Source organism: Hemiscyllium ocellatum, chromosome 21 (assembly GCF_020745735.1).
Source record: "Hemiscyllium ocellatum isolate sHemOce1 chromosome 21, sHemOce1.pat.X.cur, whole genome shotgun sequence".
Lineage (NCBI taxonomy): Eukaryota > Metazoa > Chordata > Chondrichthyes > Orectolobiformes > Hemiscylliidae > Hemiscyllium > Hemiscyllium ocellatum.
The window spans coordinates 38,358,580-38,374,678 of NC_083421.1; the positions used below are offsets into that span (position 1 = coordinate 38,358,580).

At 40.8% G+C, this 16,099-nt stretch overlaps 1 protein-coding gene across 1 annotated transcript in view; it reads right to left on the reverse strand.

Annotated features, from left to right (window-relative positions):
- Positions 1-16,099, reverse strand: part of whrna (whirlin a) — a 214,773-nt gene that overhangs the window by 90,570 nt on the left and 108,104 nt on the right. Inside the window, exon 6 of the mRNA XM_060841026.1 lies at positions 9,749-9,957. Coding sequence (XP_060697009.1) covers positions 9,749-9,957 — 209 coding nt within the window. The remainder of the gene's footprint in view (positions 1-9,748; positions 9,958-16,099) is intronic.

Consider the following 16,099-nt stretch of genomic DNA (forward strand, 5'->3'; position numbering starts at 1 on the left):
AGCTGAACAAAAAAAAATTGTTGAAGAAACTCAAGCAGGTCTGGCAGCATCTGTGAAGAGAAAACAAAGTAAATATTTCAAGTCTCAGACTTCTAGGAAGAGGGGCCACTGGATTCAACACGTTTACTCTGTTTTCTCTTCACAGATGCTGCCAGACCTGTTGAGTTTCTCCAGCAATTTCTGTTTTTATTTGTTTCAGATCTCCAGTACGCGCAGTTCTTTGCTTTATTCAACAGCTGAACAGTTGGACCCATTTGGATCTCACTCTTGTAACCAAATGAATTCCTTTGGTTTGTAACTGCATTTGCCTGAATAACACCTTGGAATTGGTTGTCCTTCATTTTTGACTCGATAACTACGTTTAATTGAAGTGTGATAGTGACAAGCTAAAAAGGAAAAGGGTTAAAATACTGCGGTGAATGACTGAGACACTTTAAAGAGAAGAGGAAAACCATGACCTCTTTTCACTTGTCATAAAAGAGGATATATTTCCAATATTCATGACTTGCACTGCAGCCAACTGCTAAAGGTCCCTTGATGGCATGTTTTACACTTTTCACAAGCGTTTAAAAATTTTGTTTTACAAGTATTGTCAGACAGCAGCAAATCAATAATATGCCAACTACAGTGAATGATATCCATCTTCAACCATTGGGACGTTTTAGGCCTATTTTACATTGAGGGACAACATTTTCAGTATTTTGTTGTTTGAGGTTGTGTGTTGGATTCTATTAAAATCATTTCAATCTCAACTGTTGATTCTACAGTTAAACTAAGAAAAGAAATATAATCAACAAATAGGTATCATCCAGGCATCCACAGACACCATTTTCATTTGTTGTATAAGGTAACAGGTTCTGAAAGGGTTAATATTCATCTCACATTAGCTCCATTCATTCTACTTTATGTCGCATACAATCTGTGAGTGGAGACAAGGAACTCTACTTTAGCTTGTGGAGGGAGCAGACTTACCTTTACCAGCTCCCTAAAGCTGGAATTGGCTCCATTGCCAAACCCTAACCAACACCTGGGGGGAAGTACACCTCATCTTCCGCCTTGGGACCCTGCAACCACAGGATTAATGTGGATTTCATCATTTCCCCTCCCCCCCCAACTTATCCCAGTCCGAAGCCTCCAACTCAGCACCACCCTCTTGACCTGTCCATCACCTTTCCCATCTATCTGCTCCACCGTCCTCTCTGACCTATCACCTTTTCCCTCACCTTTATCTACCTATCGCATTCCCAGCTTCCTTCCCCCTGCCCCACTCTGTCCCATTTATCTCTCAGCTCCCCGACCCACAAGCCTCATTCATGATGAAGGGCTTATTCCCACAACATCAATTCTCCTGCTCCTCCGATGCTGCCTGCCCTGCTGTGCTTTTCCAGCACCACACTCTTGACTCTGATCTCAACATCTGCAGTCCTCACTTTCTCCCAGCTCTCTAAGGCCCCAATATTTATGCCTAAAAATATATAGTTGGACTTACTGCTATCAAGCATTAAACCTTTCAATCATGTCAGAGGAATGCCACTTCTGTAGATACCCTATGGTGGTATATTCTCTATCTCTAAGAGTACACAAGCCCAAGGCAAAGCAAAGGTAAAGGACAAAACTAGGTCAAGCAGCCATTACTGAGCACAACAAATGCTTGAGAAAATCATCTAGGAAAATATTGCATCACTCCAGCAGGGCAGACCTGACCCTGCCATAGTGACCCCTCCCACAATGAGATTTAATCTAGAAAACCAAGATGAGAAACAAAATTGGAGCCAAGTGAGTTTACCACCTTAAGGGCATTACTCCTTTAAGAAGAAACAATTAGTTAATAGCTGAAATATAATTACAAACAGAGGAAGACAGTAGCAGCTGTGGGAGCAGCAAAATGGCAAAATCAATTCTCCAAAGTTTAATTTCACTCAGTAGCTGGTAAAAGGCATTATGGCCAGGAAAAGAGAGAAGCCAGCCACACCAGAACAGAAGAGGAACTGTGCATTAATCAACTATTTTGAAGAAAAGTCACTGACCTGAAATATTAACTCTGCTTTCGCTGCACACATGCTGTTTGACCTGCTGAGTTTTTTCCAGCAATTTATGATTTTGGTTGTGTTATCACATGCCTGAACAGGTTGATGTTAAAAATTAGTAGTGCTGAGAAATGAAGCTACGTAGAATCTTTCCATCTTGCATTTTACATCAGGACAATTTACAAGAACACCAATGTAAAAGGAAAACAGCAGTTGTCAGAGGACAGGCATTGCCACACAAATTGCATCAATTAGTGATGACTGACAGTTAACCACCAGGTTTTGTTCAAATTTTAAACCAGTAAGATTAATTCTGATCAGTCAGGGCTAATGTCCCTGTAAGATTTTTTTTTGCTGCTGCACGAAACTCTGAGATTTTACAGAAGCAGAAGTTATTTATCGGCGTGCTGATTGACATTGATGGTGTTTTTAATGGCTGTGTGGCTATGTGGCTTCGGGGCAATGTTGGTCAGCACGTTTCTATGGAAAATATGCCAATGAATGGCAGTTACATGCTTCCTTTACTTAAGACAGGTGCAGTGTACAAAGAACGGGGCCCTGTGTATTAATCTATACAGATGAACCTCAATTATCCAGTATTCGATTAACCAAATTTCGGTTTATCCAAACAAGATTGCAAGGTCCCGATGCTTGGCGAACAACATTATTCGGCACTCAATTATCCAGCATTCAATTAACCAAACAAATACTCCCTACTGTGCCCTTCGGATAATTGAGATTTCTCTATATAGCTTCCCAGTACATGAAAGTGCACCACACTGCACATTTGACTGCTAATTCTAAATTAGTTGTCAGTGTAATTCTTCATACACTTGGAATAATCCAACATTTTCAGAATTAAACTGAATGTACAAAGAATTAAGGAACTAATCAATTTAGGATTATTATTTGGCTCTTACGTAATGCTTTGCACAATCTGAATCCTGCCTGGTTTAAAATTTTAAAAGGCCCAGCGGTTAACCCTCAATCCTTATGGATCCAATCTCCATAACAATGCCTCAACCAATCACAGACCACTTGCCAACCAATCCTGTCCTTTTAGGCTGTGTGACTATGGGTTTCCTGCTTGAATTGGCATTCTTGTAAATTGTCCTGATAAATGCAAGACAAAAACTGTTGACAAAATGTATCTTTGTTCAGCAATAGAGCAACATACCTTTTACGTAGAAAATTAACCTGATGTTTTCATTCAGAGTTATTGCATGCAAGCTTCAATAAAATGTGTCTTTTTCATTCATATTCAACTTCTCTACCATCAAACAACCACCTGCTGTTACTGTGGTGTACCTTACAATAAAATATCATGATACTAATATCTATTTAACATTTTTCACTAACTACAACCTTGACAGCTGCATTTCAGAAATCTGTAGATGCCAAATGTAGATCCAATCAGGTTGTCTTCAGCCAGCTCAGTAGTCACATGATAAATAGGAACAGGAATAGACCATTTAGCCCTTCAAGCCTGTTCTATTTCGGTTAGCTTATGGCTGGGAATGTCACTGCTATTTAATCACAACAACCAACCTTCACGTGTATCTTGTTACAAAATACAATGAAAAGTGTTGTATAGTGTCAGGAGTCTCCAGCACCATCTTAAAACACAGAAAAATAAACCAAAATATAAAACATAAAGATAGTAAAATGAAAAAAAGTCCAACTTTGCAGTCCATCTTGTGAAGTGCTCCATCATGGGCCTGGTAGCCAGGTATGAGTCCCTTTCACCATGATGCTGCCATTGGAATGAAAGTAGCAATTCTTCAGCACCATCTCATCTCCAGTGACATCCTCGCCACTTTGGAGCCCTCACTGGACCTCACCAATGGAAACACCACTAAAGCTGCCTGGTACCGCACCTGCCCAAACCTGACTCGGCCGTCACCATGAGACCACTTGGCCCCACCTCACTCATCTAGCCACTGCTGATGTCTCCAGGTCTCGTCCTGAATCCTAAACCACCTCTGTTTCCATGAATCTGCATGGGAAGCAGACGTTGCTGATAACCCAAACACAACTCCACAGCAGCAGCCATGAGTCAGCACTAGGACTGTCTCCAAAATGCAGAAGCAGCTGAGAACCTAAACTCTCCTCTGATACTGTCACTGAGTCTGTATTACTGGGCTTACTCGAGTCCACACTGTTGGGCCCACTCAAGTCCGTACTGCTGGGCTCACTTGTGTCCATACTACTGAGTCTACTCAGGTCTGTGCTGCTGGGCCCACTCGACTTTGTGCTGCTGGGCCCACTCTTGTCCATACTGCTGAGCCCACTTGGGTCTGTTCTGCTGGGCCCACTCGAGTCAGTGTTGCTGGGCCCACTCAAGTTTGTACTGCCGGGCCCACTTGGGTCTGTACTGCTGGGCCCACTCGGGTCAGTGTTGTTGGACCCACTTGAGTTCATACTGCTGGATGCACTCGAGTCCATACTGCTGGGTCCACTCGTGCCTGAACTGCTGGGCCCACTTGAGTCCATACTGCTGGGCCCAGTCGTATCCGTACTGCTGGGCGCACTCGAGTCCGTACTGCTGGGCCCACTCGAATCTGTACAGCTGGGCCCACTCGAATCTGTACAGCTGGGCCCACTCCAGTCTGTACAGCTGGGCCCACTCAAGTCTGTGCTGCTGGGCCCACTCGAGTTCATACTGCTGGGCCCACTCCAGTCTGTACTGCTGAGCCCACTCGAGTCTATACTGCAGGCTCACTCAAGTCTTACTGCTGGGCCCACCCGCATCCATACTGCTGGACTCACCTGAGTCCATACAGCTGGGCTCACTCAAGTCCATACTGCTTGGTCCACTTGTCTCTGTGCTGCTGGGCCCATTCATTTCCATACCACTGGGCTCACTCAAGTCCATACTGCTGGACCCACTTAAGTCCATACTGCTGGGCCCACTTGGGTGCCAGGTCCACTCAATTCTGTACTGCTGGGCCCACTCAGGTCAGTACTGCTGGGCCCACTCAGGTCCATACTGCTGGACCCAATTGAGTCCATACTGCTGGGCCCACTCAAGTCTGTACTGCTGAGCCCACTCGAGTCCATACTGCAGGGCCCACTCAAGTCTGTTCTGCTGGGCCCACTGAATTCATATTGCTGGGCCCACTCGGGTCTGTACTGCTGGGCCCACTCAAGTCCATACTGCTAGGCCACTCGAGTCTCTCTGTTGGGCCCACTCAAGTCAGTACTGCTGGGCCCACTTGGGTCTGTACTGCTGGGCCCACTCAGGGCCATGTTGTTGGGCCCACTCATGTCCGTTCTGCTGGGCCACTTGTCTCTGTACTGCTGGGCCCATTCGTGCCTGTACTGCTGGGCCCACTTGTGTCCTTAATGCTGGGCTCACTCATGTCTGTACTGCAGGGCCCACTTGTGTCCATACTGCTGTGCCCCCTTGAGTCCGTGTTGCTGGGCCCAGTCGAGTCTACGCTGCTGGGCCCACTTGAGTCTGTGCTGCTGGGCTCACTCACAATCAATGCAACTGAACTCTTCTCTAAGAAGTACGTGAAATAAATTAGAAGAGAAAAATACAAGAGAAGAGAGAGAGAAAAAAAAAGAAATGAAATGAAAAGAAAAGCGGATGACCCCTGGGCTCAGAATCCTTACTCCACCGCCATCTTACCAGAAGTTGGTAGCAAGGTAGCAGCTCACCAGGGGCAATAAATGCTGGCCACCCAGTGATGTCTATGTCCCAGAAGCGAATTTTTACAAGTCCAGGAAAGAGCAACCTTCATATCTGAATTGGAGGGTTGTGAGCCCAGAAATACTGTGAAGAAAACATTTGTCATGAGAAATGTTAGTGGCGAGAGCCATAGTTCAAAAGCCATAGTGTATGAGGCAAGATGCACTTAACATTTGTGATATCTCATAAAATTTGTACATGGTATTCCATTATCCAGCTTCATATTTTTAACAACAGAACCTTGCTTCATTGCATTCATTATCCCAAAGTTAGTTATTATATATCACCAAAGAATAATTGTATTTGAAAAAAATTTTAGAGCACTAATAAGTTCCATTTGGTGTGTTCACAAAGAAATAGGTCCAGATTAGGGAAGATCTTTGGGAAAAAAAACCGAAGTAAAACGTTTTTTTTTAACTCCACCATTTTAAGCTTCGAAACCCTGAACAGCTCTCACAGCTGGCACTGCTGCTGTTTGAGCCTTAAAATCATACATAATTACCATCAAGAGCGCAGTTGTAATTAACTTTAATAGCCTGTGACTATAGCAAATAACTGACATTCATCACAACATTCGTTTATACTTCCTGAACTGCAGTGAAAGTCCCAGCTTTCAAAATGTAAGACAATTGCCCTTTTTGAGATTCCTTTTACCAACATTTAATGGTTTGCATTCTCAGTATTACCCCCGTACTGTTAAGGTCACTGTTCTTTGTGACTGAATAAAACAATTTTATATTATTAGGTTTGGGTATTTTGTGGCTAAATTCTACAGTTTGCTTTCGTATGGAGATCACTGGTCAATGGTTTTGCTAGAGGCGTTTCTTTTCTGCAATTACTGAATTTGGGTTTGTATCCTTCTTAAGTTCCAAATATGGCTTATGCAAAGTAAAGATGATTTGGCTTTTCGTGTGTATCATTTCACTGATACTCAAATAAAGTATAAAGGAAGCCATTGCTCCAACCCAAATACATTTGTTTATTCATCACTAATGAAAACTACAATTGGTGACTGTGGACATTACCTCACCCAAATATATGAAGTTGATGAAGGATTGAACCAAAGGTTTAGCCATAAGACCATTAGACATAGGAGTGGAAGTAAGGCCATTCGGCCCATCGAGTCCAATCCGCCATTCAATCATGGCTGATGCGCATTTCAACTCCACTTACCAGCATTCTCCCCGTCACCCTTAATTCCTCGTGACATCAAAGGTTTATATAATGATGTGACTGGGGCCATCATTGTGTCATTAAAGTATTTTAAAAGTTGAAACAAAAAAATTAAGGCCGACAATTCTGTATTAAAGTCTTATGTTTGTCTTTACCATAATAATGCCATATGCTTAAAGGGTATTACTGTCATTGAATTCCCCCACTATCAACATCTTTCTGGTTATCATTGACCATTACCAAGAACTGGAACAATCATATAAATACTGTGACGACAAGAGCAGATCAGTTGCCAGAATTCTGTGGTGACTAATTCACTTTCTGTCTCTCCAAATACTGTCCATCATTTATTGGGTACAAGTCAGGACTGTGATGACATACTCTCCACTTACTCGATCCAACAGCACTCAAGAGCTTGGCATCATCCTGGACAAAACAGTCAATTTGCGTGGCACCTATTCCAACACCTTTAACATTCACTCCCTTCGCTTCTGAAGCATAGCTGGGTCAAAATCCTAGAACTCCTTTCCAAACAATTCAGTACAGCCCCTACACTGCAATAATTCAAGAAGGCAGCTGACCACCAGTTCTCCCGTGCAACAAAATCTGTCAGAAGCAGCAAAGCTCAAAACCTTGAATTACTCAAAACGTTGGAGCTGTGAGTATCCAATAAGCTATTTTTGTAAACACAAAATGTTCAGGGTCATCAGGTCCATGTTTTAAAAAGTTATCTCTTAAAGGAGGGGAATGTTATAGTTAGCTTCAAACTGACAATATCAGTGAAACCCTTACCCATTTCATTTGACAATAATGTGGACCATATTTTTGAAAATAAATTTAAATGACATCAAGGCAGCTGAACCCAAATTGGGAATCCTGGAAATAATTATAAAAAGAGGTCAGGACGTTAAAATATATGAAGAAGTGTTCTAAGAAGAGAATCAAACAATTGTTCGCACAAACCCTCGAGAGAAAATAACTAAAATTTATTGGTTTTGACTGCTTAGCTCCCATAATACAAAGACATCAAACATGTGATTCAACAGCAATAAATGTGGGGATCTCAAGTGCTCTTGACATTCAAAACCTATTACATTCCTAACAACAACCATGACAGTCATTCTGTGTGCAACAGCTATTTAATTAAACAATAAACTTAGAAATCCCTGAGTTTATGAAGCATAAAATGGCTCCCACATGTAGAATGAATGCAACAACGAAAGTCAAATCAGAAAACTCAGATACTGCAAATTTCAAGGAACCCTCTGTTTTATTGGCACTGCACCTAATGTTGGAGAGTTTAATGAAGAAATAGTTCACAATGATCGGTGAAGACTGAAGGAAATGAATGCAGACGTGGATTGTGACTGATAAGATTAAATGGAAAAGGATAATGCAAGTACCCCTTGTCATTAATGTTCTGAGAATGTGATGTAATTTTTCCAATCACCGATACTTACCATTTATGAATAAACAACTGATTGCCTTTCTTTAATACCTCAGTTGAAGTAATTGACAATGTCCACCAGATAATTTTTAAAAAAGAGATACTGCATTTACATCATTTAACATTTGGCTCCCCCCAGCTTGACATCACCTTCTGATTCTCCTTCAATGCTGGATCGCCTTTTATAATATTCTTACTGATTGTCTAAAATATTTAGATAATCCTCCTCCTTGATTTTAATTCCCAAGCTTCATAACTCTATTTTTAAAATCAAATGGTTCAAGACTTAAAACCATCTTGCGAGGTTTATTTTATGGAACAGTTTGAAATCTCTTTTCTTAATATAGTGATCATGTGTTCTCTGCTTTCTTACTGTAAATCCAGTCGGAGACCAGTGGAGTAATACAAGGCATTGATTCAGTATTGCATCAATTCAACCACTACAGTTATTCACTAAAAAAATTAATAATTTCATTCAGACATTGAACCTGGAGCATGTCATTGAAGTAAAGTAGAAGGCACTTTATGGCGTTACACTTCACATGAAAGTGCTTGACATATTTAGATACCTGAAATGAGAAATGGTTCCATTTCCTCATATCAGTATCCTTCACATTAATGAGAACATAGTACTGTCTACTTAAGAACTGAGATAGCACCATAATCACTACTGAAGCATTGATCAGTTTGTTTGACCAGAATAGCTTTCCATGCCCCATCAAGTTTTATCTTCTGTTGTTTCAGACTCCTCTAAAACATTCCAGTGAACATGATTTCTGTACGGTGCTTTTGCAATTCTCCCAATTCCTGTCCTGTTGAAATTATGCATCTTCACATTTCCCTGTGTCTCCTTTTAGTTTTTTGCACTTGCACACTTTATACCTGCTCCTGCCCTCACAATAGCTGCCCTCTCATCCCCAAACATACTGCTTCTTTCTCTCACCACATAGATTAAGCTTAGCTTTCAAAGGTGCCTTCACTATCCCTTCAACAGACCCTACTCTCATATACTCCCAGAGCAGGCAACGTCAATGGTGAGGAGAAGCAATGCTACAAAAGTAGGTGGAGAAATGAAAATGGATGGACATCAGGATTGAAAATTAGATCGTATTCAAATTTTAAAAAAATGCTTGGCCTCACATAGGAAACCATAGAGAGGAGGTGTAATAGATATTAAAAACAAAAAAAATTGAAATGGCTGCAAGCATTGAAAAAGGGCCAAGGAATATAAATGTTACCTTTAAATCACATCTTATAAACAGAGAAGACAAATTATAGTGAGCAGCTCAAGTGAAATGGATCATTCCTGACCTAGATGCCCAAAGATTTATTTCTCATAAGAAACATTAATCAGGTGGAGATATTCAAAGTTTGTTCTTAAGCTAAGGAAATAAAGGCAGGACTTACCCTGCAGAGCCACTAAAGGCAGCTGTCTCATTGAGCTCTGAGCCTGTAATCCACTTAGTCTCATCCACTACAGTCCGAGTGTGAGGCAATCTTCCAACATCCTTTATTGTCATCATGAGATGGCGTGAAGACTTTAAAATTTTCACAGCTTCATCATGGGGAATATTGAGAAAACTTCTGCCATTCACCTCTATAATCTGGTCTCCAACCTATTAAAGAGAAACCCCACAGTTACTGCAAACAATTGGAAACATCAAATGTTGACAGTCAGTACAAAACAGCATTGTAAGCCTACTTGTACCAAATGAGATTACATTCTGATTTCCTCATTGATAGCCTTTCTTGGTGCAATTTCTTTGTAAAATATTCAATTCAAGACACTTAGATGTCACAGCTATAGAACAGATTTGCTTCTCTTTAGCTGTACCATTGTATACCAAGACATAGATCGTGTCTCCATCTATCATCCATGGTCAGATCTCTGTAAAGCTGTGACATCTGAAGAAGGCATCTTATCGATATCAGGGCTTTTCCCATAGGAAGGAAGTAAAAAGATTGTCAGGGAAAATAATCAGGCATCAGCCAAGTTAACCTTCCTAAAGACAGCTCAGAGTTAAACTCTTCATGTATATGAAGCCAAAAAAAGGAGTGAAAATGACAACGCTATTGTGAAAATTAAATAATTTGGTTTAAGTTTCAACATCAATATCCGTTTTGGGATTTTTGATCATTTTGTTTCTCTATAGAAATGATTTTGAAATTGAGTTACATTTGAAGGTTGTGTTTTCAAATAAATTTCACTTGTACAATTTTGAAGAGAGGACACATTGATCTAAAATGATTAAAATGTTAATGAGCTAAGACTGAGTTTGTTCCCTAAAGATGGGAAGCATTTGTTAACCTCACACCAATTGTATTGAGACATCAGAGCTCCTCCATACTTGGTAAGAGTTCTCTGATTTAGGACACATTTGTAAACAGAGCGTAGGGATTAGAAGCAGAAGTATATTGGCACTCAGGCTTATTGTCATCAGGTATAAGGTCCAACACAGAAGATTGGGCTGCAAAGGTATACTTAGAAACTATTTAAATAAAATTTGATCTGAAGAAGCATGACATTGTATTGGCAACTCGCACTGATCCAATTACAAGGGTCTAATCATAAATTGCTCTCTGTAATCCCTGTCATTTGAAACTAAAGTAGCTTAATAATTTGTTCTCATCTCCTTTAATTAAAACATGAATGTTGTGGGTACTGAAATATTTGGGAAGAGCATGTAAAGGGCATATTTGAACAACAGGTTATGTTGATTGCATTTTGAGAGGATTGTGTTGCTAATTGTGTTATTTATTTTGCTTTATTCCCTTATGAAATGTGGGCCATGCGAGCTGGACTTGCATTTATTGCTCATCCCTAGTTGCCCTTGAGAAGGTATGATGAGCCGCTTTCCAGAATCACTCCAGTCCAATCTAAAGGGGCTGGTTGTGTATAACTACCTGCACAAAGGCCTTTACTCTCCCCTCAAAATAAATAACTCCATTTTAGAAAAGTTAACTGTTTTTTTAATGAATGTTAGTTTCTATGCACAGATCATAAACTGCCAACCTTCAGCGTTTGAAAACGTAGGCTGCTATCAGAAGCACCTTTCGAAGGTTTAGGTTCTGCAAAGAACTAGCACATCCAGTATGACACAAACCTTTTACTTTGCTCCAAGCCACATTGTTTTGTGAGTATTGTAATAACTGTTTAAAGGGAAATAGTTGCCTCAAGGGCAACTAGGGATGAAAAACAAATACTGGCCCAGCTCGCATTGCCCATACCTCATAAGGGAATAAAGCAATACAAATACAGGGTTACTAGTAAAAGGCAGAGATACAAGACTTTTTGTATTTTCCTTTATAATACAGGCCACTTTGGAAGAAGAAGCAAGGTGAGGGAGTATTCAATGAATGGCAGGACACTGGGTAGTTTAGAGGAACTCAGGGATCTTGGGGTAATTACTGACAGATCCCTGAAGTTGGCAGAGCATGTGAATAGGATATTTAAGAAGACGTATGAGACACTTGCTTTCTGGTATAGAGTATAAGAGCAAGGAGGTAATGTTGGAGTTGTACAGAGCATTAGTCAAGCCACAACTGGGGTATTGTGTGCAGTTCTGGTCACTTCACTAGAAGGGATACAGGGGAGGTTCACCAAGATGTTGCCTGGGATGGAGAAAGTGAGTTATAAGGAGAGATCAGACAGGCAGACTGAGGGGGGGACAGATTGAGGTGTATAAGGTTATGAGGGCTATTTCCCTTGGTGAGGGATCGATCATGAGAGGGCATAGTTTTAGGGTAAGGGGTAGGAGATTCAAAGCGGATTTGAGAAAAAAACTTCTTCATTCAGCATGTGGTCGGACTCTGGAATGCACTGACTGGGAATGTAGTGGAGGTTGAAAACCTTACAACCTTTAAAAAAAATTTAGATGAGTACTTCAAATATCATAACATTCAAGGATATGGGACAAGTGTAGGAAATTGGAATTAGTGCTTTCTTAGTGGTAGCTATTTCAATGCAGACTCAATGGGTCAAAGGGCCTTTTCTGCACTGCATGAATCTATGAAGAGTCCAAATGACCTGTTTTTGTGGTACATCATTTGATGAATCTGATTTAGCAATTTGCACAAATGCATATTTTTAAAAGTAAATAAACTTAGGCTGGTGATATAACGGAGAACAGATTATCAGTGCACTGTTAATCTTGGCCAACTTTCTGAGGGTGCAATGAGGGCATTTCCCCAGTAGGAGGGCAGACAGCTCTTCACAGTTGCTGAAGGTGGAGCTTCGGCACAGCCCCAGCCCCAGGCACAGGCACAGGCACGGAGCTAATGCCCAGCACAGGAAGGAGCCTAAAGAAATGTAGAATAAAATTGGAAAGACACACACACACACACACATATTTGATGCTGGCACACACAGACACACACACACACACACACACACACATATTTGATGCTCACACATACACACACATATTTGATGCTGACACACACACACACATACACACACACACACACACACATATTTGATGCTGACACACACACACACACATATTTGATGCTGGCACACACACACACACATATTTGATGCTCTCACACACACACATATTTGATGCTGACACACACATACACACATATTTGATGCTGACACACATATTTGATGCTCACACATACACACACATATTTGATGCTGACACACACACACACACACACATATTTGATGCTGACACACACACACACACACACATATTTGATGCTCACACATACACACATATATTTGATGCTGACACACACACACACACACACATTTGATGCTGACACACACACACACACATGTTTGATGCTCACACATACACACACATATTTGATGCTGACACACACACACAGACACACACACACACATTTGATGCACACACACACACACACACACACACACACACACACACACACACACACATTTGATGCTGACACTTAGCATGTCCACATTTTATTGCTCGTTATTGACAAATAACTCAATGCAAACATGATGAAGTCAGTTGGTGTCATCAACCCCAGGCGAGGCTTTCTCAAGTTTTCTGCACACAACTGGTTCAAGGCTTTATTTGTAAAGGTACATCATTTTTACATCCAGCCATGAGGAATACAACAGCATTATTTGAGCTATTGCAACCTCATGAACAATACAGGCACCTGTGACATTGTGGTTTAGATTGTGGTTCCCAGAATTTTGAAATAATCTCACAATTTTACACAAATACTGAAGCTTTCATTAACTGTATTTCTTGCAGCTTCTCAGGTGGGGACACAGTCTCTGTGGCATCCTGCCCACATAAGTAAGTATGCACAGTTATGGAGTTTCTAAGTCTTCTCCAATAACATATGGCACATTGTAAGAATCTGAAATCAGCTTTGTTTACAAGCGTCAGGCTCAACAGATCTGGCAGCATCTGTGAAGAGAAATCAGAACTGAGGAAGGGTTACTGGACCCGAAACATTAACTTTGATCTCTCTTCACAGATGCTGCCAGAGCTGCTGAGCTTTTCCAGCAACTTCTGTTTTGTTTCTGATTTACAGCATCTGCAGTTCTTTCCGTTTTTATTTAGTACTAGTGCAAACCTTGAATCAATGCGGTATAAATAAACCTGGACATGGGTCTGGAAATTAGGTTAACTAGTTTGCTTTTTTTCCCTGCTTAAAAAGGGCATTCATGAAATGTGTGTGTCTTTGTCTTGTGAAAGAGAAGAGTTGTTCATCAGTTTTGCCACATAACTCAGGAACATGTCTGGTACAAGTTTGCACAACGGGGTTAAAAATTGGTCCGGCCTGTTCTATGCAACACTGCAGATTTTGCAGGTCGGCAGCACTGCTGCAACAGCAGTTACCGTGGTAACAGCTCAGACACTGATTTGTGCATTAAGTTGCTGTGTGCTCAAAATGGCACAAACGGAAGCCTCTTTGCAGTTAGGATTATCGAATGTATAACTGATCTGAGATTTTGCTGAAAACAATCCATTGGTAAAAGCAGAACCTGCAGAATCAAAACAAAACATCCATCAGGAAGTTCTTCAAATGATCCCCACAGAAATTGGTCAAGGCGGTGAGATATAAGGCCTTAGCTGCCATTAAACTACCCCACATATATGCTGATACAAAGCAGTTTACAATATACTTCAGCAGATGACCTACAGCATAACTGAGGAGGCAATCTAACTCTTGAAGATATCCTCCTGGAGGTGTGCTTGTTCCTCACACTGAGCAACTCCATTGAAAACAATGTCAAAAACATCAAAGGCAACCCACTGTGCAAACCTACTGTTGAATCTTTTATAATGAGGTGGAATTCTACCAGCTCTCTGCTGACATTAAAAGTTAAGCTGCAGAGAACAAAGCCTGAGCACATGTTTAAGCACTGATGCATTGCTTTGTTATTGACCTCAGTGTGAAGTGCAACATAGCTCAGCTCTATCGCTATGCTGTGTGTCATCTTTCCCCTTGGAAACTGGAACCCACAGTTTTACGATGGCATTGTGAAGGCAGAGCATTGCTTCCCTATCATCCACGCAGTTAAATTTGTCCGTGGAGAAAGTACAAGATTTTTATACAGACAAGCATATCCCTTTAACATAATTGTAATTTAGCAACAAGCAAATGTTTTCTCTCAGGCAAGTTCCCAGCATGCTGTTTGATCATTACGATTTCTTTGCAAGAATCTGATCCATCCCTCACTCTCCAACAAACAGCGCGGTAGGAAACTGAAACCTGCCTGTTCAAATAGCTTTGATTACATAAAAACTGCTTCAGGTCGAAACTTAGTATGCTCTTGCTTCAGTACGTTTCAGTGAAAGTTGCATTTTGAGCATTCCCAGCAGAAATCATCAGCAGTTTATCAATATGATGGTGTAGATAATATACAAGAGTTCAGCCTAGACTGCAGACAACACTAAGATAATACAAAATGTCTGTTTAACCTGATACAGGCTCCACTTTCATTTTAATCAAGTCTAAAATGGTGATGACTGCAAAAATTAGATTTTAAACTATTAATTAAATGGTTAATAACAAAGTGATTTTATTTTGTTGTGACAGATGGATAAAGTGAAGAATCAACATATCACCACTCTGGCTTTACATGCCAATAAGTGGATTCGACTGAGGGAACAAATCCCAAAAGTGTGATGGATAGGAAGTATAAATAAAGCAGAGATAGCATCTGTTTTTTGGGGGATTTTGTTCACTGGCAAAATCAAATGCTGAGGTTGATTCATGATTCTTGTTTAAGTGAAACTGTCTTTATTGAAGGTCTTTACTTGTGCTGAAGAGATTGGAGAGGTCAAGAAGGAATCTGGTCAATCCAGGCATTCTGTAGCTCTGCCATTAGCTGGTCGATATCTCTGTTTCTCCCTCCACAGATGCTGCCAAACATGCTGAGCTGTTTCCAGCACTTTCTGTGTTAGTTTCAGGTTTTGTTTTTGGATCATTACCCAGGTTCATGTTGCCAGTGGTGAAGTAAGACTGAAGACAACAAATGTTGAAGAGTTGTGAGTAATCTGCCAACAATTCAGAATGCTAATAACAGACCAAGTTTCTCAATATCAGGACAAACCTTGCACCACATTTGGCCAGGAGATATTAAGCACAGTTGACAGCGTTTTGTTACAATTGTCTTCAATCTCTCATGCTAATAATGAAGCATTGCTGAGGTTTTAAACTGGCCGAGAGGTCCTTCAATTAAAACAAATGCATTCCTTGGCCCATGAGATTGCCAAGAAGATGGTATTTATTTCAACATTATTTGATGCTACATGTCCT